This window comes from Thrips palmi, unplaced genomic scaffold (genome assembly GCF_012932325.1).
Source record: "Thrips palmi isolate BJ-2018 unplaced genomic scaffold, TpBJ-2018v1 HiC_scaffold_4, whole genome shotgun sequence".
Taxonomy (NCBI): Eukaryota; Metazoa; Arthropoda; class Insecta; order Thysanoptera; family Thripidae; genus Thrips; species Thrips palmi.
In genome coordinates, this window is record NW_023144631.1 from 2127032 (window position 1) to 2153103 (window position 26072).

Here is a 26072-nt window from a genome sequence, read left to right on the forward strand (position 1 = left end):
GCGCCAGAGCGCCTGAGCCGTGGGGGGCCGCGGCTGCTTCGTTGGGGACTCGGCCGTGCGGCGACCGCGAACAGCGGCCGCCAAGGTCGAGGGAAGTCCCTCAGAGAGGCGCAGGCTGCTGCATGTGGTCGCCACTTATTCAGCCTAATGTCCCACCCCATGCCGGACGACTGCCACTTGTCATTTTGCTTCATTTAAATAAAATGAAAATTTAATTGGTAGTATATCTTTTTTAATTGCGAGGGTAGATATGCCTCGATTTATACACTTTAAGTACAAAAACAAACTGTCACAAGCATCACAATAACAGGCCATCATAAAATGTGTGACTTTCTAAACCCACTTTTTCACAAAAGCAACCCTAGAAATTCACTACAATAAGTACAATGGAAAGTGGGTTTTCAGAAAGAAACACCTTTAACAAGAAAAAGTAGACTAAGATCACAGGTAAGTATGATTTACCATTGAGATTTTCACTTTGAATCATGGGAAATTAAAAAATTTCATGATTCAAAGTTGTTGCCAAAAAGGTGTATTGAATATTTAGAGAACTATTGGATCACACAGTACACACATTATCCAATCTTTATGAAGGTCCAGCTTCATAGAAAGTCAAACACAGAATGATACATACATGGCAAAGAGATTGTTTTCCAAAGGGCTTTCCCATTGTAACAGCTGCACACAAATTGAAACAATGCGTAGTAAAATTGGAATTATGAACTAGACAATAACAGCTGGTAAACTAAATTGTTGGAATGAGGGTAGGCCCTAGGACACACAGTATATATACAAAAATGTTTAAATGTATGTTTTAGTAATTACATGAGCATACATACTCTTGATATTGAATTGGCAGTATTTATAGAATACAATATGTCTGATTAACAATGGTCCTTTGCAAACAGAACATTTCCGAGGAGAATCAAACCCTGTAAAAAAGGAAGGAGAGACAAAAAATGTGGCCACAGCAAGGTTCCTAGTATATGGCTCAGATACAGAGTATTTGTATTATGGCAAACAGAAAAGGAATAAAAACACTACAAGCTATGATTTGCATCCCAGGCAAAGTTTTGTAACCAAGTTGTTTTAGATCCTCAAATAGGCTATTCATAATTAATTACAGTATAAGGGATTAGCCACGACTACAATTAAAAATTGATGCATCATTCAACTTAAGGTAACCAGTAACATTAATCTTCTTCAGTGAGAAAAAAAAAACACAATCAGGAATTCTTTACTCAAGAAATTCTAACGCATGTATGCAAATTAGCAACTCTTCGACAAATCAGCTTACAATTGTATGTTTATCACAATTTTCTGAACTAGATACCCCAATGTAAGGGAATTTCTTAAACTAAAACTCATGAGTACTTGCCCACAAGTCTCATACATCTAAAACACAATCACATTTTTTTTTCAAATTACTTGACATTTAAGGCAGTTATTAAGGTACATACCACTGCATACCACTCCTTCTACTCCTAAACGTTGTACCAGTGATCAATTAGCAGCCCAGCCTCTACATTATTGTTGTCTTTATCCTGAAGAGAGAGTGTGATATTCTTCTTCACAAGCTGATACACAGTGTGGGGGTACTGAGGATGCCACCAATCTAAAATTTGAATATTAGAGGCAGGGTCGATAACAATGTCTGTAGAGTCAAAGGTGAGGGTAAGTTTATGAGCCATCATGTCTTGAGAGACCGTGATGAGAGCTTTCTTCAGGAGGAGACCATGTACAGCAGGCAGTGGTAGGTACTGAGAGCATGAGACCTGTGAAGTAAAGAAAAAGATTAAGTAAGTTTCCATCAGACGTTAAGTGCTTTTTCACAACATAAATACACACTTGAAGAACTTTGCTGTCCTTTTCTTCATTAGTTGCCAAATCTTGCTCCATCTGAAGCAACTTCTTGTTACCATGACTCAGTAAAGACAATCCTCTTCCCACACGTACATTTATTTGTTTCAGTTTGAACCAATAGGTCCATATTTTTCCTTTCTATGGGAACAATAGATAAATGTAATCAATAACACCAATCAATTAAAAAATAAATTTAAAAAATTAAGGTACTAACCTGTGTATACCATGTACTGATACATTTCCGTCTTAGAATGGGTTGTAAGTCATAAATTTTACCAGGCCTTGGTTTCAGTCTTTCAATGAATGGAGGATACATAATAAATAGAGATTGAATAACAGAGGCCTTCAGTCCTTGAACAGCCTTCATTTTTTCTGGTTGTAACCTACTTGGTAAAGTTTGTAGGTGAGCTGGGTCATAGAACCTAAATACAAGGCAATAATAAAGTAAAATTAACTGTAAATCCCACAAATAAATTTTTTAAAGTGAGGAAATAAAATAATTAGTAGAAACTGACCTTCTGTACAATCCAAACCAAAACCGAGCACTGTTTGTAACTTTTTGTGTGTCCTTGCAAATGCATGCAAAGGCCTTCACACTTTCAGGAGGAATGTGATCGCCAATGGCAAACCAAATGTCCATGGGAAGAACAAGAAACGGTTTCGGAGCGTCATCATTCTGGAGAGTCCTGGATCTAGATGTAACTAAACACAAAACAAGAAACGAACAAGAATTAATACAACAAATCAATGAAAGATCAAGCTACTCCGACTTTGTGGGCCTACCTCTGGCTTCAAAATCCTCGTCCGCGTCTGTGTCGTCCAAACGTTGCTGCCGCTGCTCCCATCGTAAACCATCTCCCCTCCTATTCAGCCGCTCCACTGGAAAAGACACAGAATGCGGCACGTCAGAACCCGGCCCGATGACCGACAGGCGTTTCCAAAGGCTGTGCAAGGGGTGCAAGGACTAAGGACCTTCCGCGATGGGCGTCGTCACGGCCTTGGACAGCCGGCCTCTCCTCGACGCCACCTGCGCGTCCGCGTAGTTGTAGATGCTCACATCTGCAACACAGGAATGACAACAAGCAAGTCTGAGTATGAGTCTCTGAGAAGCCCCGGCTGAGTGGCCCCGGCTGAGCGCCTCAGGGTGGGCTAAACAAGCGGCGCCGCTGCACGATGAGTGGCCTACGCGGCCGCGCGCCGGGCGCTGCTGGCTTGGCTAGCTTGGCTTGGCTGCAGGGGCTGGCGGCCAACCGCCTGTCTGCGCGAGCGCTAAGGGGCGTTCATTCTGCATTGATACGCATTCATTCATACGCAGCGGCTGGGTCGGCCGAAGGGTCGCCGGCTGCGTCCGTTGTGACGCAGGGCCGCGAGCCCCGATAGCAGACGACGCGTCGGCGGCACGGTGCGGCACGGTGCGCGGCACGTGCACGACGTCGCCGTCCTTGTTGTTTCAAGTGTCTAAGTACGCGGTGACTGTCTGCCGCTCGGACAGACAGGCAGACACACAGACAGACGCGCCGAGGCCTCTGGGTCCCTAGCCCTGCCCCTGCATAGCCCTGCGCCCCTGCTCCCTCTGGCCGCACTGTGAATCGAATCGCAGCGGTTGGCTCAGTTTCAAATGCCACTCCAAATCGGAGTCCTGTTCGAATGCCTCGGCCCTGAGCCCCATGGCCAGATAGCTGGGTGGCTGCGAAAGCTGCAATCCGTGCAATCTGCAGACACTGCACGCTGCGGACGGACGGAGAGCGAGAGGCCGTCGCTGGACAGAAAAGAACAAGGAGAAAGAGAAGCAGACTCAACATTCGGCGGCAAGGCCGCGGACCCTCGGGTAGCCAGCAAGCACGTCCACGGGGGAGAGGCTGGCCTAGCGACTCGAAGAGTCGTTTCGTCCCCCGTCTCTCTCGCACCCATACGGGACGCCGCATGAGTGCGAGAGAGACAGCGACAAACACGACTCTCGGAGGGCTGGGGGTGTGGCAGTGTAGTACCGCAGGGCACCACGCCAGACGCACACACCCGCAGTCTCTGACCGCGGACAACGACGAGCACCGAGGCTGAGTCCCCGTGAGGCGGCGTGTCGAAAGTCGAAGCCCCAAGCCGTGAGATGAGACGGCAATTTGAAATACCGGCCGCCGGTTGGCCTGTCCTATCATCGGCTGGTTGGGTGACATTGGGGCAAAGCTGGCGGCCTGACGGGCCTGACGGGCTGGTGCGCTTAGAGAGCTTAGGCAGGCAGGCTCGGAACACAAACAAGGCGGCACTGTACCGCCCCACCGGGAGCGCCGCGCCGTGCCGCGCCGTGCCGCGCCTCGTCGAGTGTCCCAATCCCAATAATTGGCACCGGAAAAAACACAAGACAAAGGCGAAGGCGGCGCCAAACGAAGAACCGGTAGCTACCGGACGCGGAAAGGGGGGGGGGGGGGAGGCCATGGGCGTCGGACTCGGCGCGGGAACGCCGGCTGCGTTCCGCTGAAATGACATTGGGGCGAGGGGGTATGCGCTCTCTGAACCTGTGTACCGACTATTACGCTATTACGCTCTATTACGCTACAAATTAATCGAAATTTAGCTAAAAACGGCCTAAAACACACCAAAATTGATAAAATTTTGACAATTTCGGCTATTACGCGACTATTACGCGACTATTACGCGTATTATTACGCGTGCTATTACAGATAGAGTGAACCGACTATTACGCGAGTGCATACCCCCGCGTCACTCCGTGTCACTGCGCATTTCGGCTTCGGCCCTAGTTTCGAGAGGCTATACGCCGCGAGTGGAACTCAGGGTGACATCACGCTTGCGCATAGCGCGTCACATTCATTTTCTCGAAAACGCAACTCTCCCTTTCTGATGTCGCTCCGCGACGGCCAAGAACCGCGTATCTCTGGAAGCGCGACACAGAGAGTCGGAGCACCGCGTCGGCCGCTGTCTCTCTCGCGCCCTTGCGGCCCTTGCGGGTCGACCAGGGAGTGCGAGGGAGACAGAGCGTTGGGATCGGCCTGCAGCCATCCAAGGAAAGTGCCGAATTCGCGGCAAGACGACACGGCGACAGAGAAACCGCCGGCGGGCGATTGTGCCGGCCGCAGTTTGGCGAACGCGAATCAGCTCGCCCCCGCCGCCCCGCCGGACACGCCGTCGTGGGGAGACATCCAAATCACGTCCACCACTCAAAGCACGCAAAGCACGCAAAGCGACTCCGCACAGCGTTTCGTCGCGCTGTCTTTCTCGCGCCCCACGGGACGCCCCACGGGACGCCCCACGGGACGCCCCACGGACGCCCCACGGGACGCCCCACGGGACGCCCCACGCGGGACGCCCCGACGGGACCGGCCCCACGGGACGCCCCACGGGACGCCCCACGGGCACGGCCCCACGGGACGCCCACGGGACGCCCCACGGGACGCCCCACGGGACGCCCACGGGACGCCCCACGGGACGCCCCACGGGACGCCCACGGGACGCCCCACGGGACGCCCCACGGGACGCCCCACGGGACGCCCCACGGGACGCCCCACGGGACGCCCCACGGGACGCCCCACGGGACGCCCCACGGGACGCCCCACGGGACGCCCCACGGGACGCCCCACGGGACGCCCCACGGGACGCCCCACGGGACGCCCCACGGGACGCCCCACGGGACGCCCCACGGGACGCCCCACGGGACGCCCCACGGGACGCCCCACGGGACGCCCCACGGGACGCCCCACGGGACGCCCCACGGGACGCCCCACGGGACGCCCCACGGGACGCCCCACGGGACGCCCCACGGGACGCCCCACGGGACGCCCCACGGGACGCCCCACGGGACGCCCCACGGGACGCTCCACGGGACGCCCCACGGGACGCTCCACGGGACGCCCCACGGGACGCCCCACGGGACGCTCCACGGGACGCCCCACGGGACGCCCCACGAGCGCGACGGGGCCAGTCTGCCGGCGCGTGGCTGCGCGTGGCTGCGCGTGCCGGCCGGCCGGTAACTGCGCATTGAGTCATGCAGCCGCACGCCGCGCCGGTGCCGCCCAGTCTCGCCGCCTCGCGCTGCAGACTCACTCTGTCTCCCTCGCACCCATGCGGCACGCCCCACGAGTGCGAGAGAGACAGTGCGAGAGCGGAATCACTCTGCTGACTCGGTGCATCGCAGTGCATCGCCGCCTCGAAGTGCGGCGCGGCGCACGCCGAGAGCAATTCTGAATACGCCACTGTAAGCAAGCCCACTTTCCCTGCGCCCCTCCCACTTGTTCGTCATTTCGGCTAACACAACAATCGAGAGTCGACGCCGGTTGGCGGCAACCCGCGAGTGCTCCGGCAGAGCTTGCAGCGGCGGCGTCGGAGCGCCGTGGAGGTAGGCAGTGCGGGGCGGGCAGCGCAGCGGTGCGCGCGGGTCGCCTGCCGCACGGGCGCTCGCCCCGCCCCGCCCCGCCGACTCGAACGCCGGCAGAAGGCCGCCTCAACCTACGCCGCGGTTTGGAGACAAGCGGCACCTCTCTGCTTTCGTCTCGGTCCCTTTTCGCGCCTCTCTGTGGCGCACTACGCCGCACTTCGCACACAAGGGCCGCAAGTAGGTGACCCACAAAGGACGCCGCACCAATATAGTACCACGCGCAGAGGAAGAGAGGACGAGAGCTTGGCTGATAGCGAGATTTGGAGCGGGGTTCCGGAGGGGGGGAGGCACGTGTAGCCAAGGCCGCGCCGCGGCGTGGCCGCCGTGGCCAGGCCGGGAAGCACGGCGGGAAGGCGAGGCGCTGGCGCGCTGGCCGCTGGACTGGAAGGAGGAGGAGTGACACCGCGACGCCACGCCGCGCGACGCACGTCCGAAAGGCCGAAAAACGAGTTTCCCATCTTGTTTTGCGTCTTGGCGGCGAGTCTTCGCCGTCTTCGCGGTTCCGGACCTCGCGGCCGGCGGCTAAAGAGCCTTTTACCGGCGGCCTGGCGCCGCCGCCCTGGCGGACGTGGAGGATACAGCCGATTCGGGCCAGAGAAACAAAAGTCAATTTATTGCGTACACTACGCTCTTTTTTTCAGGCCCGCGCGTCGGACTGCCTGCCGTGCACGGAGGACGGAGAGTGCCATTCTGGCCCACTGCGTCATCGTCGCGCCGCTCCCAGCCGCTCCCAGCGTTTCGACTCCAGGATGGCTCCGGGACACAACCGGAAGCACCTGGGCGTCGTCACGTTCGCGGAGCCATCCCCGCATTTTCGGGCCAACCCGTTCTGTCTCTCTCGCAACCTGCGACACGCTGCGGCACGCACCATGAGTGCGAGAGAGACAGGCAGGCGCAGGGCGTCGCGGTCGTGACGCTGGCTGCTAGCTCGGGGTGCGAGGGCCACACCGCCGTGCTGCCGCCAAGGCGACGCCAAGGCCGCGGCGCACAAACCGCAAACTCCCAAAGCCTTGCGAAAATGAAATAAATTTTGAAGCGCCGAAGGCTGACTCGAGTGGGCGAGTAGCGGTCGAGGAGGGGGAGGGGGGGGAGGAGAGGCGCTCCGGCCGAAGAAAGCAGTGGAGGCCCGCGACGACGCCCACAAGGCCTTCCCCCAGGACGCGGTGCGGTGCCGGCGCGGAGCCGCGACGCCGCATTCCTAGAGGAGTTTCGGCCGCGGCCACGACGGCCACCGAGTGCCGGGCGGTTGGGCTAGGTCCCGTTCGGGGAGACAGACAGTGGCCCAAGGATGGCACCCGCCACCCGCGGGGCGGGGCGGCGGGGCGAGGCGGGCGCGGTGATGCGTCTGCGTCGCCAATGTCTCAACGCGCCGTCGCCAGCGTGACCCCAATGCCGCCCAGCCCGGCTCGCCGTTCTAACACACTCGATTGAAAACAAATCGACCCACACGGTTCAAATTTATTCGAGAAAAGGGGGCATAAACACGGCGCGCACATTCGCGCGCGAAAACAGAAGACGCGTCACCTTGGCGACGGCCCGGCTGGTTCCGCTGGTGGTGTCATGTTTACAGCGGCAATTTTTCGGTTTATCGCGGCACCGTGCTGTGTTTGTTGTTTCGAGCGTCAAGCGGCGCGGCGGCGCGGGGAGACGCGGCAGGATTGCTGTCGCGAACCTTATTTGGGTCACGTACTCAAGTATCGCGCGGCAGGCTAGCTCCGGCCCATTCGACCCAAGTCCGGAGACGCCCGATGTTCGGTGTTGTATTCTTCTGCGCGGCGGCGCCGTTTTCGAATCTGTGCCGGCCGATGCCCCAGCCCCCAAGCCATGCACTACTGCCCCCACTTTCCCTGGACAGAGCGCGAACGCGCGCAGCGCGCACGCCTCGAACGTGACTAACGCCGCCAGATTCTCTCTTTCTTTCCATCCCTGGGTTCGAGCGAACGCGCGAACGGTAACGGCCCCGTGGAAATTATTCGAAACGCTCCCTACGCGACGCGAAAAAAAAATATTATCGACAACCCAGATGAAGAATTTTAAAACTCTGCGCAACAAATAACTTTGATGGAGGGGAGGGGGCAATGACCAGGACGAGGGGGAGGGGGAAGTTTCGGCTGTTTGTGCTTTTTTTCGAGTGAGCGCGCGCCCTTCTCTCATGGCGCGGCGCAGGGCAGCCATGGGATAGGCAGGCCTCACCCAAAGGTCGGTCAGTGCCGCGCGCGTCACACGCACGCACACACACACACACTGCGGTGGCCGCGGGCTCATCGCGGGGCATCGCGGGGCACCGCGTAGGGGCGTGGCGGCCGCAGGCAGGCAGGCTCTGCGCAGTCCGGCCGTTCGGCGGGCACGGCGGGCACGACGCGGAGCGACAGCGAGCGACAGCCGATCACGTGCACCGCGCACCGCGACGGGGGCCGGCCAGGCGTAGACCAGGCGTCCTCATGTCTGGGGGTCCTCAGGCAGGGCCCGCGCGGCCGCGCGTCACACCGAGCCCAACGAGCACGCAAAACAAATCGGAAAAAAATTGATGAAGAGTGTAGTGCCGTCCCCGCCAAAGATAGATAAAATGCACCATTTTCACAAAACAAAAATGAAAATAAATAAAAATTATTGGAACTAGAAATTAGCCGCGCTAATGAGAGTAAAAAGTAGAAAACAATAGAAACAACCATCCTTGAAATTTCCAGAAAACTGAACATACTAGTTCATTGGACGCCTTCGACTAGTGCAGGACGGCCCGCGCTACGCGTCGCGTCGCTCAGGATAACCCGGCCCTGTTGTTTGCTAGGCCTGCTAGGCCTTCTGGCCTGCTGGTCTGTCGCGCCCATCTGCTTCCGTCTCACTTACGCAACAACAAGCCCGGCCTCCCGTCCCTGCCGTCCTCAGAGAGCTAGCGCGCTCTTTGTCATTTACCCGCCGACGAGTGCCTCGGCCTCCTCCTTCATCTGCGGCCGGAGAACTGTTTTTCAGCACCGTTCAATGACGGGCACATTTACGCGGGCAAGGGGGCCGATAGCCCGCCAGGGGAAGTCCACCGACCGCCAGGACTCGGCGCCGGGCGGGCCAAGGGCCGAGCCAAGGGCCGGGCTCAGAGTCCATCAGGCCCTCCGATAAGAAGGGCCATCCTACCGTCCTACCAGGCCCTTGCGTCCGCCCGCCCGCCCTGCGCATCAACTGTCCGTCTGTCCGTCCGCTGCGTGCCCTGCGTGCCGCGGGTATCTGTGGGCGGTGCGGGGTGTCAATGCGTTCCCGCGCAGCAGCAGAACAAGCTGAGCACGCCGGGCCGAGAGCTGCGGACGACTCTCCTAGTTTCATCATCACCGCGCGCCGCCGTAGCCTCGCTCGATTTGAAACTTTGAAACCGGCCCCGGCCGTCGCAGCATCGCCAGCACGGTCTCCGGTGTCGGCCGCCCACACCACGCCCGACTGCCTCGAGCCACTTCCCGGAGCGACATAGAGTCGAGAGTCGGTCGCGCAGTTTCCAAACGTCCCTAACCAACAACACGCTAGCCTCGGCGGCATCTGACGCGGCGCGGAGTCAGCACCACCCACTACACCTGCACGACGCACTCGACGGGGACGACGAGGAAGTCGGTCGCCTGGTGGCCGCCCCCGCACGCACGCCGTGGTCCGGCTGGTCGGTCCGGCTGGTCGGTCCGGCCCGTGGAGGCAGCTCAGCCCGGCTCAGCCCGTTCAGCCGCGGCGAGAGCAAGCAAGCGAGGACGTTGCGTTGCCGTTACGAAATGCGTTCCCATGGGCGCTCTCCTCGCCACGCGCTTTTACTTTGAACCAATTAGAAACCTTCCCAGAAGGCACAGCCAGGCACAGCGCGCCTCCGGGCCGCCAGATAGGGGTGTAGTACCTCGGGCAGGTGCCGCGAGCGCGGTGAGTCAGCGCCACCAGCGCGGCACGGTCCCGACGAAGAGTCACGCCCGCGACCGAAATAGGGAAATACCCGGAGAAACACCCACGCCGCGCATGGGCACGCCCTATCGCCCTGCTGGCAACGCGACGATGACACCGGCCTGCACGGAGGCCGTCAGTTGAGGAACCCCGAGGCGCTCTCTCGCACCCCTAGGGGCCGCCCCACAGTGTGAGAGAGCCAGGTTTATTGCGTAGCCGCGGCCGCTTATCTGGTCCGCATTCATCCCGGTGAACTCATCACAGAGTGACACACTCACCCCGCTGACGCCACCGAGGAGGACGCCACCTTTACCTTGCGGCCGGCCGCTGGCCGCTCGCCGACACACCCCCTCGCCCGCAGAGCCAGGACGCCAAGGCTTCGGCAAGGCTTCGGCAAGGCTTCGGCAAGGCTTCGGGTTGGATCGGGATGAGGTCAAGCTCAGCGCCGTGCCGCCGTGCGTGTTTACAGGCGCGCTGTCGCTCGGTCGCGCTGTTCGGGGAGCACGCCAGAAAACAGCTGGTACCAACGGACCGTGCAAAAAACGGGCCGAGTAAATGAGAAGACTCACGAATCCTCACACTCGTGACAGATTATATTCTTGACCGACGACGCGGCCGTGGCAGTGCCGTGGCAACGCCGTGGCTGCAAATAGGCGGCCGGCCGGCCTCTACTGCTCGTCAATTGCTTTATTGGCGACCCCCTCCCCGCAAGGGGGCTTGAAATAGCAAACGACCGGGCCCTGCCGGCCCTGTCCAAGGGCCGAAGCCACGGCCATGCCTCGGCCGAAACCGCCCCGACAGCGGGGCAAGGCCCTAGCCCTGCAGCGCACGACGCAGCACTACTCCTAGATTAGTCCTGCGCGACGAGCAAAGGTCGAGTATCGACGATGTCCATTGGACGTGCTTCGCGGCGCCTGGGCTTGGCCGAGACAGCCGGCAGACGCCGCCATGACCAACGAGAGCCCGTTCGTTGCCCCGGCCGGGCGTGCGTCCGCCCGTCCGCGGCGGCCAGGCGAGGCGGCAGCCTTCGGCCCGAGTTGAACCACAACCCCGCAGCGGCGCAGCGTATATAGAGCAGCCGTGACCCAAAAGGGCCGCCGCGTCCCACTCGGCGATCGCCACAGCAGAAAAGAAAAATAACGAAATAAAATGCCGAGGGGCGCCGCGGCGCCGCCTCGCCACAGCGGCTGAAACGGGTGCATTTCAAAAACACGCCGCGCTGCCAAGAAACGGGGAATTTCGAAACGCGCGCCGCCTTTCAGACTCTCAGCGCGACGCGGCACCGCGCGGCCAATCCGAGAGGGACGGCAACTCGAGGAGGGAAATTGACTCATGACAAGACCTCGGGCTCCACGCGGAGTTGTGTCCACGAGCCTTCCAAAAAGAACACCTTCCCTTTCTCTCCGGACCGGCGGCGACCCGGCCGGCGGCCGGTGGGTGCACTATCGGTTGCAGCGACTGACCTTGGCCTGCCTCAGCCGGCCGGCCGGGTAGATGGCGCCGAGAGTCGACAGGTATCGGAGGGAGACAACCGCGGTGAGACAGTGAGAGAGAGACAGAGACACGGGAAAGCCAGGCTGTTATCGAGCAGACACAACGAGCTACCGGGAGATAAAGACCGACCCGCCCCTTCCGGTGGCAGGGCGGCGAGGGGGCGCGGCAGGTAAGGCTAAGGCCAGCCACGCGGCCAATCAATGAGAGCGACAGAGAGGGAAGAAAGAAGCCGCGACCCGACATTTCAGGCATTTCTCGACCCCCCCCCCCCCCCCCCGACTTCCCTGGAATGTCCTTGCCGCGCTGCCGCTCCCGACGCGCCGAGTCGGTCATGTCGTCTGCTGCTCTTTCTCCATCCTAAAAGAGGACCCAACCGCCCAGCTGCCACAGCTGCCGCAGCGGCCACCGCGCACTTTCCCCGCGCGAGACCGCCACACCGCCACGCACTTCAGGACGTCTCAAGTCTTTACTCGCGCGTCAAACCTCCACAACAAACAGCAAGCATCATTTCCGATTTCCCCGTGCGTGGCTTCGCTGCTGCGTACACACCTGGGCCAGGATGGGCGATAAGAAGAAGCAAATGTTTCCAAACAACAAGATAAAATGCACGCAAGGGGAAAATAAAGGAGGCAGAGTGTTTTGTCACGGCAAATAAATACAGTAGTGGTACTCGCGAGATCACGAGGGGGCGATAACACAGCGCGGCTTCCCCCCACAAAAAGAAAGACAAAAAATAGACGAGAGCGCGGGGAATATGTTCAAAGTTTACAGACAGCCCGGCGACTACCGAACTAGTACCCGTTTGTACACCATAGAGAGCAAAAGTCTAGCCGCGTAGAAGCGATTCGAACCCTAGAGGGAATGCCCACCGCACCATCCTGTCAGAACTAGGCCTCGCGACAACTGCGACCCTTGCGCGCGAAAACACCTCGTATCATCTGTTTATGCGTTGGCGTTATTTCCTGCCTTCCGCGGCGAGAAAGGAAGCAGCAAGGAAACGCAAGCTGGCGTGCCGGCCAAAGGTCGCGGAGACTGGTCCACCGCGATGCGCGATGTCCGCGAGCCACGACCCGAGGGCGTGCACTGCCTCGCTGCCGCGGGTCGCCGCGTCGCCAAAGCGGCTCAAGCGGCCAAAGCCCGCGGCTGCATTTCCGGTGCAGCACTGCTTTTGACGCTTTCTCTCTCCCACTCTTACGGGACGCCCTAAGAGTGCGAGAGAGACAGAGCGAGCCGAGGCAGCTTCCGGCCGAGATTGCAGCGCTGCAGCCTCATTGTCAGTGGCGCGCGGCCCCGCGAGTTGGGTTCACTCACCTGCCCGGGCTGGCGCAGGCCGCCCTTGGGCCCGGGTCCTTGGCTTGCGTCATGCGACACGGCCCAGCCATCCCACGCCTCTGGTCCCTCTGGTCTACGAGTCCAGCCGTCCAGCCCTGGCACGGCCTACACGCGGCCGATCGGTTCACCTGGCCATCGGCCTTGTGTAACCAGGGCTGTTAACACGCCTGAGGGAGGGTCATGAGGTCCACTGTCAAATTTCTGACGGGGCGAGAAAGGGCCCGGCGGGGTCGCCAGAGCTACTCCTCCTCTCTTCACGCGAGGATGTGACTTCCGAGATTTGGCGGGACTTGGTTCGCAAGTTATTATGTCATATTATGTGCAATAAACGCACGGTCGGTGCTCGTGACTGGCAGACTTGGCTCTCTAGACAACGACCCCTCCCTGCGGCTCGCCGGGACCGCCCCCTTCTGGCAAATTAGCGCCTCGCGTCGCGCCGTCGCGCTCGCCGAGCGAAAGGGGAAAGGGGCGGGGAGGGTCACGGAACGGCCTCGGCCCCAGCTGCAGTGCGGCAGCTGCACCGCGGTCACCACCGTCCCCCCCCCCCCCCCCCCGCTCGCCCTCTCGCTCGCACTTTCTTGAGCATTCCACCACGCTTCGCGCCGCTTCGCCTCGCTTCTCGAACCCGCCCGCTGCTTCCACGCGCCGAGCCGGTGGCCGCCGGCCGCCGAAGATGCCGCGGCTTCGCCGGTTTCGCTCCTCGCCGGTGGCGTAGCGCTCTCTCTCTCGCACTCGCGGGCCGACCCGTCTGGGTGCGAGAGAGAGCCTCCGGCCGGCCGCACGTCGCAAGTCTATTCCTGCATGGTGGGGAGCGGGCACGCCGGCACGCCGGCAGGCCCGAGCACGCTGCCGTGACGCGGTGCCGGCTGCCGGCTTCAGCGACAAGATTCAACACGTCCGTGGCCCCGCACCCGACCTTACATCGCCACCGGCAACCTGAGGGTCCGGGATTCGAAGCGCTGTCACCGCAAAGGACGGTCCTGTTTGACCATTTCTTTGCTCGCGAGTTTGTATCAGTGTCAGTGAGGAATCAGCAAGTGCCCACAGGATTTGGATACAGTGCTAAACCACACAGAACCACCATGGTCAAACCCAGAGTTTCAAGGCAAGCCAGGAGACGGCATAGGGGCGGCAAAAAAGTTGTGGAAGTTGAGGTAAGTGCCACCAGTCTTGAAGTAGTTGTTAAAATTGAAATTGTGAGTTTGATTCAAGCAGCCTGTGAATAAAAGCTTGAGAAGGTTCACAGCAAGTAGTTTCACGTTGTCAGTAGCCATTGGATTAAAATTTGACGGGGTCCATGTCATGTGGAGTGAGGGTTAGATTGGTTCAGAGTCTTGTTAAAACATTAGAAGCTTAATGGTTGATGTGAGATCAAAAAGGATTAGTGCACTTTGAAACAAATTAAATGATTCTGAGTCAAAGTGCCCCAATGACTTTTCCTAACAATCTCAACCATGTTTAATGTACCAATGCGATAAGAAAAAATTACTGTATTGGAAAGTGAAGGACTGAAGAACCTGAACATTTTAAAGTTCATGTCTGCAAATTATTTAGGAAACCTAGACATTGTGCACTTCTCGTAGACTGGGCTTTCCTGAGTGTCTAAGATTATTAATACACTTATCTTGTTATTAACTGACAGAGAATAATGTAAGTGAGTCCGTTAGTTAAGTAACACAAGTTATCTATATGGATGAAAACTGCGAAGTTAAAAGGAGCGATGTCGTGGATCGTACTAACCTCCAAGCATCGGCTTCGACCCTTTTCGATGAGACATTCTTCCTTTGTTCTTCCCAGACACCCGCTTGAAATCGGTGTGATGTTTTCTATGCTATGTCATGCCTTTTTTAAAGCTCTAACTGTATAAATTCTAACTATTTGAGATCATTGTCTGTTTGACAAATTAGGTCCCTGAACACTTTGCAAACATAACCCGTCAATTTCATTCGTCGTCTGAAACGAGTTTACGTTCACGAGCAGCTTAGCCAACCTAAGCGAGTGAAAACAGTTAGACAGTTTACTCAGAACGTCTGCGGTTTCAAACTTTTTAAAGTTAGTATTTTATCTTCTATTTGATTAAATTGAGACTTAAAATTAAGGAATTAAAAATTTAGCGTGAAATTGGTTTGTTCAATTCGAATGAGGTAAGACACTGTTCGCTGGTGGGTTGGTCTTTCCGACCGCGGCCGAAAGAAGTCCCCTGTTCCATCGTGGAGTGTAGCCTTCCGCCGTGCCAGTGTGCCAGACCATTGTTTATGTGCCTGTGCCTCTGCTGGGCTGGGGGCTGGGAGATCGGATCCTCCTTTCAGTAGTCAACCAAACATCACTCACGAAGCACCATGGACCGCCCATCACTGTGCTAGTCATGGTTTACCTCTTCCTATCAATTCGATAACAAGAGTGAGTTGCCTCTTTCTGACGTTCGAAAAAAACCTCTGTTCTGCCCGTTTTCCTCGAGGTTTAAACTCCGAAAAGCTCCGTTTGTTTGGGACGTTGAAATGGGGCCCCCTTCTTCCCCGTCCTAGATCGTTTGGGCTTCTCCGTTGCTTGTGGTCCCGCTTTCTGAAATTAATGAATTTGCGCAACGTTAGGATGATGTCGTAGTTTTGTTCGCCGTTCCTGTTTTATTGTGGTTCCTCGGGCCATCTCCTCATTTGGGTTTGAAGTTTGGACTAGTCATGGCTATTGCGTCAGATCCCGTTGCCCCGCTCGCTCATTGTCGAACAAGGCCAGCCAGTAACTTTCTCCATGGTTAACCAAATCTTAAAAGTAGGATCTCGACTCCTGCATTATTCGCATCTCGCGTCAACCGCTTTACATCTGGGAGATTCAGTAATTCTCTAAGAAATGTTGTCTCGGCCTCTGAGCTATGGCCTAAACCATTTCACACCGAACCCCCACCAAGTCAAACATTCGACTCTATTCTGTGTGAATCATCAGTGAATGGTTATTTTTCGTGGTGCTCGAAGATGCACGTACAACTTCGTCGATTTTTCGTTGAATTTCTGATGTCATTCTCTTTGTGTGCTGTGCCCTCAGATCGATTGTTGGTCATAGCATCCTCAAGTGTCCTTTATGTGTGAATGACATCACCCCCGTTCTGTCATTTCCGTCATTATAAATGGTGTAAATGTCGACTCTAGGGTTCGCGTGATTGTTTAAATTATTTGGAGGGACTCGAATGTTTTGCTTTTCGGTGCGAGCGGCAGATAAAACTGATACTGCGGCCGGCGGTGCGGACTATTTTTTTGGCGCCCAGTCAACCCCCGATGTCCGTTAGAATTTTGTGTTCCGTATCAGCTGACGCTGACGCTCAGTTCAAACTGAGTTCAAATCACCAGTGGAAGTTGGACACTAGACTGGCGTCAGTTTGAAATGGAGCCTAAATGATTCCTGGGAATTCGGTGTGTGATTGGATTGAGGAGGCTATGCTTTCTTTGTGTGATTTTTTTTTAAATGTTTGGGACCTTTAAAAGCTTCTGACCATTTTGTTATGATCTTTCTAGAGTCTGATGTTTAGGAGCCAATGAACCAATGTAACTTGCATCTTGTTCTCATTATTCAATTGCATCAGAACATTTTCAATGGGCCCCTAGCTTAGTTCTCAAATTTCCCTAAATTTGGAAGTTTATTAAAACTTCATTCTTCTGTTCATGTGTTTAGTTCATAGGTAGAAGTGTTGATTGGTTTTTCATTCTGATGTTTTCGTTTCCTTGCAGGTTAAAGGCCTAAACATGGCCCATTCTTGCGGTGTGACGGGAGTCTCTGAGGGTGACATCTCAAGAATGGACTTTGTCCAGCCCAACAGCATCCCAGCCCAGACTCAAGATTTTACTCAATTTGTTGACACTTTTGACATCGCAACAATGGAGCAAAATTTGTCTGAAGCTATGCTGCCTGCTCTGAAACAACTTGAAGAAGCCATCGCTATGGAAGACCAATTTGTGGCAAACCTGCAACTCCCCAGTTCAGGAAATGTAAGTATCTCAGTTTCCTATTATAACTCGAGCCATTTGAGTACAATTTGTGCTTTTTCTAAGTCTGGTTCCTTTCTTGACTTTTAGGATAAGAATTGCATCACCGACGGAATTCGTGATGGCTCTGCTCATGTTCTGCGCTGCCTCAAGGTTTGGTACGACTTGCCTTCCGATGTGCTCTTCACAGCTATCAACTACATGGACAGGTTCCTCTCAAAGATGAAGGTATGTTATCTAGTTTAGTATTAGTGTTAATGGTATTCTATTTGCTTGTCCAATGTTTCTAATGGGTCGATTTTGATTTTAGATTCAAGCCAAACACATGGCTTGTGTGTCAGTGAGCAGCTTCTCACTGGCTGTTCAGCAAGTGGCTCTTCATGGAGGCTGTCCCGAGACTGATTTACGAGACTTGGCATTGATTTCACAATCTAAGTGCACATCTGGGGACTTGCAGCGGATGGAAAGCATCATAGCACTAAAGCTTGATGTCAACCGTGTATCTGCTAGTGGATTACCAGCAACACCTTTAAGTTTCCTGCGACTGTACCATTCTCTCTTCCTTTCATCTGGTAAGTCAAAAATCACTTCTGACTTGCATTATTATGCCTCATTCTCATTGGTTTGTCATTTATTTATTATATCTTATCTTTGCAGACATGGGTGTCCTTTTCCAAAAGACACTTGCAGCTGGTGCTCAGGGTCCAGATATTTGGCAGCGACTAGAAATTGTTGTCTGCGATTCCAAGTGTTCAGTATTTAGGCCCAGTGTCATTGCACTTGTACTTCTGTGCACACAACTCCAAGCAGGAGTGGAAGCTTTGGGCGATCAGGCTGATCCTGCATTATGTGCTCAGCTTGTGCAGCTTGTATCTTTTGCTGTCTGCCTTCAGAAAGTGTCACAGGTAGGCCTTTGCTCAAGACTCCAGACTTCATTTCATACCTATCTTTCCTCTGCAGTTTTCCTAACCGAAAGTTCATTTTCACAGATTTCTGCTGCTTCATTTTCCATCTGTCTTGAGGCTGTTAATGAAGTGATGTCCAAGTACAATGCGCAAGCTCAGATGCCTCATCGCCAGCGCCTTGTGTGGAAGTTGTCTCATCGCACCCGACGCCTTCTTCGCCCCATTGACCGTCTTGCAGCTCAACTACCGACTATTGAGGAGCACAAGCAATTCACTGTTTCTGAATCACGGCCAAGGTAAATCTATTCTCTAATATTTCTTTTATTTGACTGTTCCCATTGGAATGTGTTTTAATTTGTTTACTTTAATTTCAGATCGGGAAGTGTAAGCTCTGAAGAGAGTTCAGAATCTGAGAAGGAAGAGCCCTGTAACAGGAAAGTTAGTGGTGACAAAGCTGAACAGATGCACTGGTATAAAATTCAGCCACCCATGTATCATGAGGAATGACGTTCATTCATACTTGATTGAATGGGCCTGTCATACCCATGTGCACTACCCACCAGCTTCTCACTTTCGATCGCCTAATTCTCTGTAATATTCATATCAATTTTATTTTAACTCATGACCGCCTTATTTATACCAATGACAGCACAAAAAATGTTTTATTTGTATTGATGGTTTTGCCTTAAAGTTAAAGGTACACAATTGTCCATAACTTTACTGCTGCTGATTGGCTTGATTAATCTGCATTTTATCAGGACACTCTTACAATGATAAGCATTTATGTGTTAACCATTGGAAAAGCTGTTGTGGTAACATTCTCTTTAAATGCCTTTTTATAAATTTTTCTGACAGAGCTGCGCTTAGTTAGAATCCTAGTTATTAAGCTTATTTATGTTGCACTGACGGTCAATTATAGAGAACAATGAACTGAAATCACTTTTAATTATCTGTGGGTTGTGGAAGAGAATTGTTACTTGTTGTAAGGTAACGTGGGTTCTTTCATGTTGCTTCATCTTTCCACAGTTCAAGCTGCTTCAAATCATGTTACCACAGCATAAAAATCAAATAAAAATTATAAATGTTAAAAATCTATAAGTATTAAAAAAATAACTAGTTGTAAGATAGGCCTAAGCAATGCATTTTGTGATCAGTTCTAACACTGCTCTTTCCTGACCCTGCTATTGAGGAAGAGAGGTAATTTACGAGTATAATTGTATGCACTGTTGTTTTCAGAAAGTTGTCCGTTCTGGAAGTTTTGTAATGCGCCTGACCTCTGGTATGGAGGCAGTTCAGAGGCCACACTTGCACGGATTTGTTGTGTTAAACACTTTCTTATATATTTATGCAGCCAGTGTATTGCTAGTCATCTTGTGTTAAGTTAGCCTCATTTATCATTGCCCAGTTCTGACCAGATGGGTCAAATTGAAGGCTTCTCGGTCATATAGCTACTGTGTACTTGTCCCATGCCCCATCACTGGTTGAGAAAGGCACAATGAGTCTTTGACTGTTCCTGAAGCCATTGTACGACTTAAAGTGCAGGGTGTAACTTGACTTACTATTGTAAATTGTCGACTTGGAGGACCACTTCGAGCTGTTTGGAAAGGTTGCATCTGCCTTTATTAGTGATAAAGTACAAAAAAAGTTATATAACGCGTGTTTAAACAAAAAAAAAATTCCTTCCAAAGGTAAGATCTCAAATCTTCGTTTCTTATTGTGTGTTATGCGTGTCTGTGACATGGTGTGTATTTGAGTGTGTGTGAGATTGTGCAAAGTACTTTCTTTTCTATTTCATTGTAAGGTCATTATTATATTGAACGTTGGAAGTGATACTCTTGCCACAGAAAGAAGGACTTAGCTCTAAGAATTATCCCTATATTTGTTACTGTTAAAAATTTTTAATTTGTTTATTTACTTTGATGATTCTTTATATTTCTTTATTTTTCAATAGAGTTAAATCTTCTGTTTTAAGAAGAAGAGTTCAGAGTTTCTTCTTTCTGTGCGGAAGTATTGCTATTATGGTGTTTGAGCTTGACAGCTCTAGATAAGATGGGTGTGAGTGTTCTATCTCCTGTATTATGTATTTAGTTTTATTTATTGACATCAAAATCATTCTTTTCTAAATCTCATCTCATCTTATCTCGTCTCAACTGACAAATCTTTAAGTGCCAATATTCCTTTTCACCCAAAATCCATTTACCTAAGAGACCATGGATATCATTATTGTAACCCTTGTGTCTTTGACTACCGACTGATGTGGAGGAAAGGAAAAAAACAAAAACAAAATAAATATTCGGCACGGCGCAAGCCATGTCCCTTTTCACCTTAAACAGTTCATTTTTATTTCGTGTCCCCTTCATCTGAACCACACAACTTGATCCTCTTGAGGTAAATGAGAGGCGCCCAAGACGATACGGCTGCGATTTTGCTGTTACTCCATAAACCGCAAAATGAAATCAAACGGAACAGAGGTACCGCAGTTTGAAACGCACTCAATAAGCCCGCCAATGCGCGTGCACGTTATTCGCAGTCGTGCTGCCGGGATGTGCTGCCATCTAGCGGTGCTGCGAACAACGAACAGTCCACTTCGGGCGCCGTTTGACCGCCAAGCGCCACCTGCTTCAAAGGCGCACGCGCGACGCGCACAGGAACAGACCCCGTGACGTAGCTCAGTCATGTTTAGTGAATTGCAAATGGTGGACGTCTGTTGTCGCGAGTGTCGTGTTCCCCGAAAATAATGATTTGCGTGCGGTTTATAATGGGTTGAAGGTTGGGTGGCGTGTTAAATGAATTGGTACTATGCAAGTGCGTGTAGTTTAATTGCGCCATAGTCTTCACGTAAAGCGCGCAGCAATGGCGACGGATAAAATAAAAGTGGCGGTGCGGGTCCGTCCATTTAACAGAAGAGGTAACAATTATTTTACTATGAACCTGTTTATTTACCCAGAATTTTCTTGTCATCTTAATGTGTCAATGTGAAAACCAGCACAGTCTATTATGGCTGTCATGTCATAATAATTTTACAGGAAAAGATGTAAAACTTTGTGAAATGTCATTTCTGTCATGTCAAAATTTACTCTAGTTCTTTGCACTTTGTGCCGAATCCTTGCCGAACTAATTTTGTAAATTTTTGGCTCTCATTCACAGTATTTTTTAACATTTGCATTTTGTATTTTTGTCTCATTGTTTTCCCTTCATTAAAGCCCATTCGTAAATTTGTAAATGAAATTTTTTTGTCCCTTCTACAACTTCTAAGATTTAAAAAAAAAATTGAATTGTCAAAGTTCTGATTTTAATACCCTCCAGATACAAGAAAAAAAATTTATTTAATTTTCTGTGTACCCTGCATTTTTTATTTAAATCTTGGCCCTAACATATTGTGCTGCTTTGCAGAACTCGAACTCGGAACAGAATGTGTTGTCGAGATGGACAGCCAGCAGACCATCCTGCACCACCCCAACACTCTGGACAAGATAGAAAGGTAGGCTGCTGTTGGAGCCCGCATTCAACCTCCTACCAGACCAGGGTCCTCCACACCGCTTGTCCCCCCAAAACCTGGCGTGTTCCCTGCCTGGGGCACCTGTCACTTTTACGGCACACTCTCCACCCTTTTGCCTGGAATGTGCGGCCCCGCGGCCCTCGCTGGGGTCCTTGCTTGGGCCCTTGCTGGGGCCCTTATGGCCCTAGGGCTGGCGGCCCCGCGGCCCTTACGGCGCGCGACCCTGCGGCAGTAAAACAAAGCGCAGGGCTGCGAGGGCTGAAGGGTCCGGCCTGGCCCGCCGGGGCGCTAGCGCTGGCGCTGGCCGCACCTACGACACCTCACGCAAAGGTGACGATAATGAATTGAGCGAGATAAGGCCGTCCCTCCACATCCCCCAGGCCAGTGCGCCTGGCCGTCCTGGCCGTCCGCGCCGCACGGCACACTGTACTCACAGCGCAGCACAGCGCAGCACAGCGCGCTCGCGTCCGCGTCCACTGGCCCTCGCGCTGCGCACCTCAAGGCGGGACAATAAACGTGAAACTCGTCGCTCTGCGGGAACCGAGAACTGGGGGAATGATTGTTGTCGTGGCCGGGCGACGCGCCGCGCGCTGGACAGCCGCTGGACAGAGACACTGGGGGGCTTTGAGCTTGTCGCTGCGGGGGCACTTTTTGCGCTGATTGGGCGCGCGGTGGCCGCGGCTGTCGCCACGGGGCGGGGAAGGGCGGGGCGTTGGGCAAACCGTGTCAAGTAGGGCCGCCTGTCGCAAGGTGCGCGTCGCGACGCGTCGGTGGCCTCCGCGGCCACGCCAACAGGTCCGAAGCGAAGGCCCAAGGACCATCCTCTGCTCCTGTGGGAAACGGCCGAGAGGACGGCGCAGCATCCGCCGCACGGATTTCAGGCTGCGACTTTTCTCAGTGTAGGGAATCGTGCACCGCCACCGCAGGGGGTTGGCTGGGTGGGGGAGTCGGGGGGAGTCGAACGTGATGAAATGCCTCCAATCGCGCCCAGGGCAGGACTCCTGTTGACACAGGGCTCAGGTGGCGGCGCGCGGCGGGGCGGGAAGCGATACCGAGCAAGCCCCACCCCGCCTCGCCCCACCCCGCCCACCGCCGCCGCGCGCACACTAATTTATTTCCCTGAAATGGGTAGCGTTCCGGGGCGACGTCGAGTCCAGGAAGCGACGTCGACGTCGAGGTGGGCGTGGGGGCGGCCGGACGTCGCACCGCGCGGCACCGCGGCACGCTCTCGCTGGAGAAGGGTCGCTCCTTGCGCCCTCCTTGTAGTGTAGGGCGTAGGGACTGGGAGGCGTCGGGCCCCCGACGCCCTGCGCCCTGCTCACCGCGCCGCCCGAGGTGTTTCCGGCTGCAGTCGCCGCCAATGGCCATGCGATGCGGTGGGGCGTGCCGTGCCGCGCCGCGCCGTGCCGCTCCGTGCCGACCTCGTTCCGGGTGGAGCGGAGGGAGTCCGCGGTTTGGCCGATGCCGGGCTCGCAGGCCGTTCCCTCCAATATTTCGAACTCCCTGTTTTATGGAGGCTGCCATTACTTGCTTGTGAACTCTCCGTGTTTTCCTTGTCCCTGCACCCTCCCCCGCGAGCCGCGAGCACAGCCTCGCTGCTGCGCCAACAACCAACACCCCCTGGGCCGTGTCGGCCGTGTCCGCGGGCTGCTATGTGGGGTGGGGTCGCATTTCAGCGCCGTAAACAAGTCTTAAGAGATTGGGGCGGCAGGGAAAAGTAACTTGTGTGGCCTGTGTGTGTGTTTGTGTGTGTGTGTGTGGCGTCACGAGCCCTACGCTCCCGGGGGCCTTATATACCTCTAGGGGGCGGCGGAGCTTGGCGAAGTGGAGGCCGGCGGTGGCGTTGCCTCGTTGCCTCGCCTCGTGAACCGCCGCAAAGTGAACGCCCCGCCACGGCACGGCACGGCACGGCAGGCGAGGCAGGCGCCGCGGACTGGCGGACTGGCCGCCTGGGGGCTGGCTCTGGCTTCGGCAAACAACTGCAGCGCACTTGCGCCCCCTTTCCCCTGCCTTTCACCGGCACTGCTCCGCCGGGCCGCTCGCTCTGCCGGTCGTAAAAAGGCGGTAGGTGAGCATCTCCGGGCGCGGCGTGGCGCGGAGGCCCTTTGCGAGGCGTCGAGTGGCCGCACCTGCGGCACCCTGCTCTGCTCCCGCTGGCCGACTCGAAGGGGCTCTCGTCGCCCTGTCTCTCTCGCACCCCTACGCGACGCCCCGCGAGGGCGAGAGAGACAGAGCGACAAAACCCTCCCGCGGTCTTTGACTCGCCTAGTCCCGGGTTCGAACGCTGTCGACGCGCTGCTTGGGAATGAGACGCAAACGTGGCGTGTCTGCACCGCATGCGACGCAAGGCCGGTGCGAATGAACTCGACGCGCCCCTCCCTTGCGGCGCGCCCTTTGGCCCGTCGGCCCTTTTGGGAGTGTTTAGGGCGCAAAGTGCAGTGGCCCTCGGACAAGGCGGCGTCCCCTTCGGAGCGGGGAGGGGATCGGCCATCAATCAGCGGGGAGCCGGTCCGGTCCGGCCGGAAGGACGCTGTCTGCCTCGCACTGTCTCCCTCCCACTCATGGGGCGTCCAGTGAACGTGCGAGGGAGACAGAGCCCGCTCGGCCGTGGAGCGGTGCAAAGGGCGCAAAGGGCGAGGTTGTCGTCGTCGGGGTGTTCGGGGCGCGGCAGCGAGTCGCGCTGAAGGGCGAGGAAGGGCGGCGCGGACCGCATCAGCTCTGTCTCTCTCGCACTCGCGAGGCGTGCCGCCAGGCCGCCAGGCCGCGAGGGGTGCGAGAGAGACCGAGTGAGGAGGGAACACCCCGGCCTGCAATTTGCTGGCTGCTCGCTGCTGGCTGTTCGTGCGTGCTGTGTGTCGTGCCACGCCCCGTCGGCGTGCCTGTCGGCCCGCGCGTCCTGCAGCCTACGGCCTAGCTCACGGCTGCACGGTGTTCAACCACCTCGCCGAGGCGCTCCGAGGCAGGCCAAGGGCGGGCCGCTGCTCCGCTCTGCCCTCCTCACGCCAAACCCTTCTCGCATCGCGCACGAAACGAAACGAAAGGGGGAGGGGGAATTGGTTTTTTGTTTGCATCCGAGATTACCTGGTGGGCTGGCGGGGCTGGCGGGGCTGGCGGGGCTGCCGAGGCAGGCAGGCGGGGCGCGCACCAGGTGCCCTCTGATTGGGGCTGTGGGCGGGGGCGATTGCACGCGGCCGGGTGGTCACGAGGGGCGGGGCGGGGCGGGGCGGGGCGTGCGGCGAGGCTGCGACGTTGGAATTAGGGCAATATCGAGGAGGAGCATGCTTGAATGCCCAAGCCTCCTCCTCCTGGACCCGTCCACCCGTTGGGGTCGCAGGTCGCCGCCAGGTAGATTCTCCCCGGGCAGCACTACGAACTGGCCGTCCCGTCCGCCCGGAGATGGCCACGTCGCCAGTGTACGCGCCTCTCCGGGTGCTGGATTGGCGTGAGCCTCGGCAGCGGTTCGGTGATACAGTGTTACGGACATCGTGGACGCGGCTAGCCTCGCAGCCAGCCTCGGCCACGTCGACGCGTATATGTAATCGGTGCGGCTCGGCGACAGAGAGAACGCGCCGCGCCGTGCCGCGTTGCTTGACCTGCCCCAAGGCCGCCAAGGCCGTGCCGCCGTGCCGCCGTGCCGACGGCGCAGTCACTGACGTGTAATGCGATCCGATATCCGACCCGGCCGGCAACCGGCAGGGGAGGGTGTTCGGGTGTTCACACAGCCAATCTGCGGCAGCACCCTGGCGGCACGCGCCTCAGGCCGCCTCAGGCCGCCCGCGGCGCTGTTTGGGGAAAATGAGTGTCGGGGTGCGCGACAGTGTACTGGGCGTGCGCCGCGTGCGCACCGCGTGCGTGCATGTCGCGGTGCAAAGCCTCTGCGGTCGCCTGCCCGGCCTGCTCGGCCTGCTCCCCGAATAGCGACGCCCCGTTTGCCGTTCCAGTGCGGCGCGGTGCGGGCAGGGCTTTGCTTTGCCCGCAGCCCTTCCGTTCCGCGCGTCCGCGGTCGGGTCGGCCGTATTGATAGCGCCGTGGCCGCGGGTCGCGGACACAACGAGGAGGGGAGGCGAGGCGAGGAGGCGGAGGTCACTCCTCCCGTGCTGTGGTGGACGCACCGCACCGTGCTAGCCAAGCCAGGCCCAAGCCAAGTGGGCGTGTTGTCGGCTATCCAATCGCCGATGGGGCCGCTTCGCCCGGCCGCGCCGCCGCCCCCCGACACGGCGTGTAGGGCGGCCCTGCGCGCTTGCCCCGAGTTCAGCAGACTGATTCCGGGGTTGTTTTCGCCGCCCTGTCTCCCTCGCACTCATGGCGGCCCCTGCAGGTGCGAGAGAGACACGGCGCTGAAAACACCGCGGCGGAGCAAGCGGGGCCGCGGATCAAACGACGTGGCCGCCATCGCCGCGGCCGGCCCGCGATTCCGAACCGTGGTGTCGTCGCTCTGTCTCTCTCTCGCACTCGAAGGGGCGGGAGCGGTGCGAGAGAGACGGTGCGCGGAATCGGTCGTCTGCAAGGCGTCGCCGTCGCCGCCGCCGCCTCCTCCCCGCGCTGCACGACGGGGCAGTCCTCGCCTTATCGCGGCCAGGACGGTGATGAACAGCGGGGCTGGCCGTGTCCGCGTGATAACTCGGCGTGTTGTCAGCGTCGTCGCCGCCGCCGCGTTGTCACGCTGTCACCGTCCCAAGGGGGCGCGGCGGCAGCGCCGACAGGGGGTCGTTACTATG

At 56.1% G+C, this 26072-nt stretch overlaps 3 protein-coding genes across 7 annotated transcripts in view; 2 read left to right on the forward strand and 1 right to left on the reverse strand.

The window, feature by feature from the left end:
• Positions 1 to 210: 210 nt before the first annotated feature.
• LOC117649974 (transmembrane protein 183) lies at positions 211 to 14949 on the reverse strand. The gene is made up of 7 exons (XM_034393199.1): positions 14717 to 14949; positions 2836 to 2922; positions 2647 to 2742; positions 2379 to 2565; positions 2078 to 2285; positions 1849 to 2001; positions 211 to 1775 (listed from the first exon to the last, which is right to left on the reverse strand). Exons 1-7 carry the CDS (start codon positions 14751 to 14753, stop codon positions 1485 to 1487), a joined length of 1059 nt encoding a protein of 352 aa, XP_034249090.1. The 5' UTR covers positions 14754 to 14949; the 3' UTR covers positions 211 to 1484.
• On the forward strand, positions 13852 to 20185 carry LOC117649966 (cyclin G). Of its 2 annotated transcripts, none has more exons than XM_034393188.1 (7): positions 13852 to 14130; positions 16696 to 16953; positions 17041 to 17178; positions 17261 to 17522; positions 17608 to 17855; positions 17940 to 18151; positions 18230 to 20185. In XM_034393188.1, exons 1-7 carry the CDS (start codon positions 14059 to 14061, stop codon positions 18360 to 18362), a joined length of 1323 nt encoding a protein of 440 aa, XP_034249079.1. In that variant the 5' UTR covers positions 13852 to 14058; the 3' UTR covers positions 18363 to 20185. The 2 variants fall into 2 exon arrangements, with proteins under 2 accessions (XP_034249079.1, XP_034249080.1); XM_034393189.1 differs by lacking the exon at positions 13852 to 14130 and adding an exon at positions 16348 to 16380.
• A 130-nt stretch (positions 20186 to 20315) lies between these two features.
• LOC117649950 (kinesin-like protein KIF13A) overlaps positions 20316 to 26072 on the forward strand; it is a 44046-nt gene continuing 38289 nt past the window's right edge. For all 4 annotated transcript variants that reach the window (XM_034393155.1, XM_034393156.1, XM_034393159.1 and 1 more), the window contains exons 1-2: positions 20316 to 20763; positions 21249 to 21336. In XM_034393155.1, the coding sequence (XP_034249046.1) occupies positions 20709 to 20763; positions 21249 to 21336 (143 nt within the window). In that variant the 5' untranslated portion in view covers positions 20316 to 20708. The remainder of the gene's footprint in view (positions 20764 to 21248; positions 21337 to 26072) is intronic.

Excerpts from the sequence above, each read along its gene's own strand:
- LOC117649966 (XM_034393188.1), top strand. The coding sequence starts at position 14,059 with ATGGTCAAACCCAGAGTTTCAAGGCAAGCCAGGAGACGGCATAGGGGC. Across the intron at positions 16,954-17,040 it reads AACTCCCCAGTTCAGGAAAT|GATAAGAATTGCATCACCGA; the intron begins GTAAGTATCTCA and ends CTTGACTTTTAG. Across the intron at positions 17,523-17,607 it reads TTCTCTCTTCCTTTCATCTG|ACATGGGTGTCCTTTTCCAA; the intron begins GTAAGTCAAAAA and ends TTATCTTTGCAG.
- LOC117649974 (XM_034393199.1), bottom strand. The coding sequence starts at position 14,753 with ATGTCTCATCGAAAAGGGTCGAAGCCGATGCTTGGAG. Across the intron at positions 2,743-2,835 it reads GACGACGCCCATCGCGGAAG|TGGAGCGGCTGAATAGGAGG; the intron begins GTCCTTAGTCCT and ends TGTCTTTTCCAG. Across the intron at positions 2,566-2,646 it reads CGAGGATTTTGAAGCCAGAG|TTACATCTAGATCCAGGACT; the intron begins GTAGGCCCACAA and ends TTTTGTGTTTAG.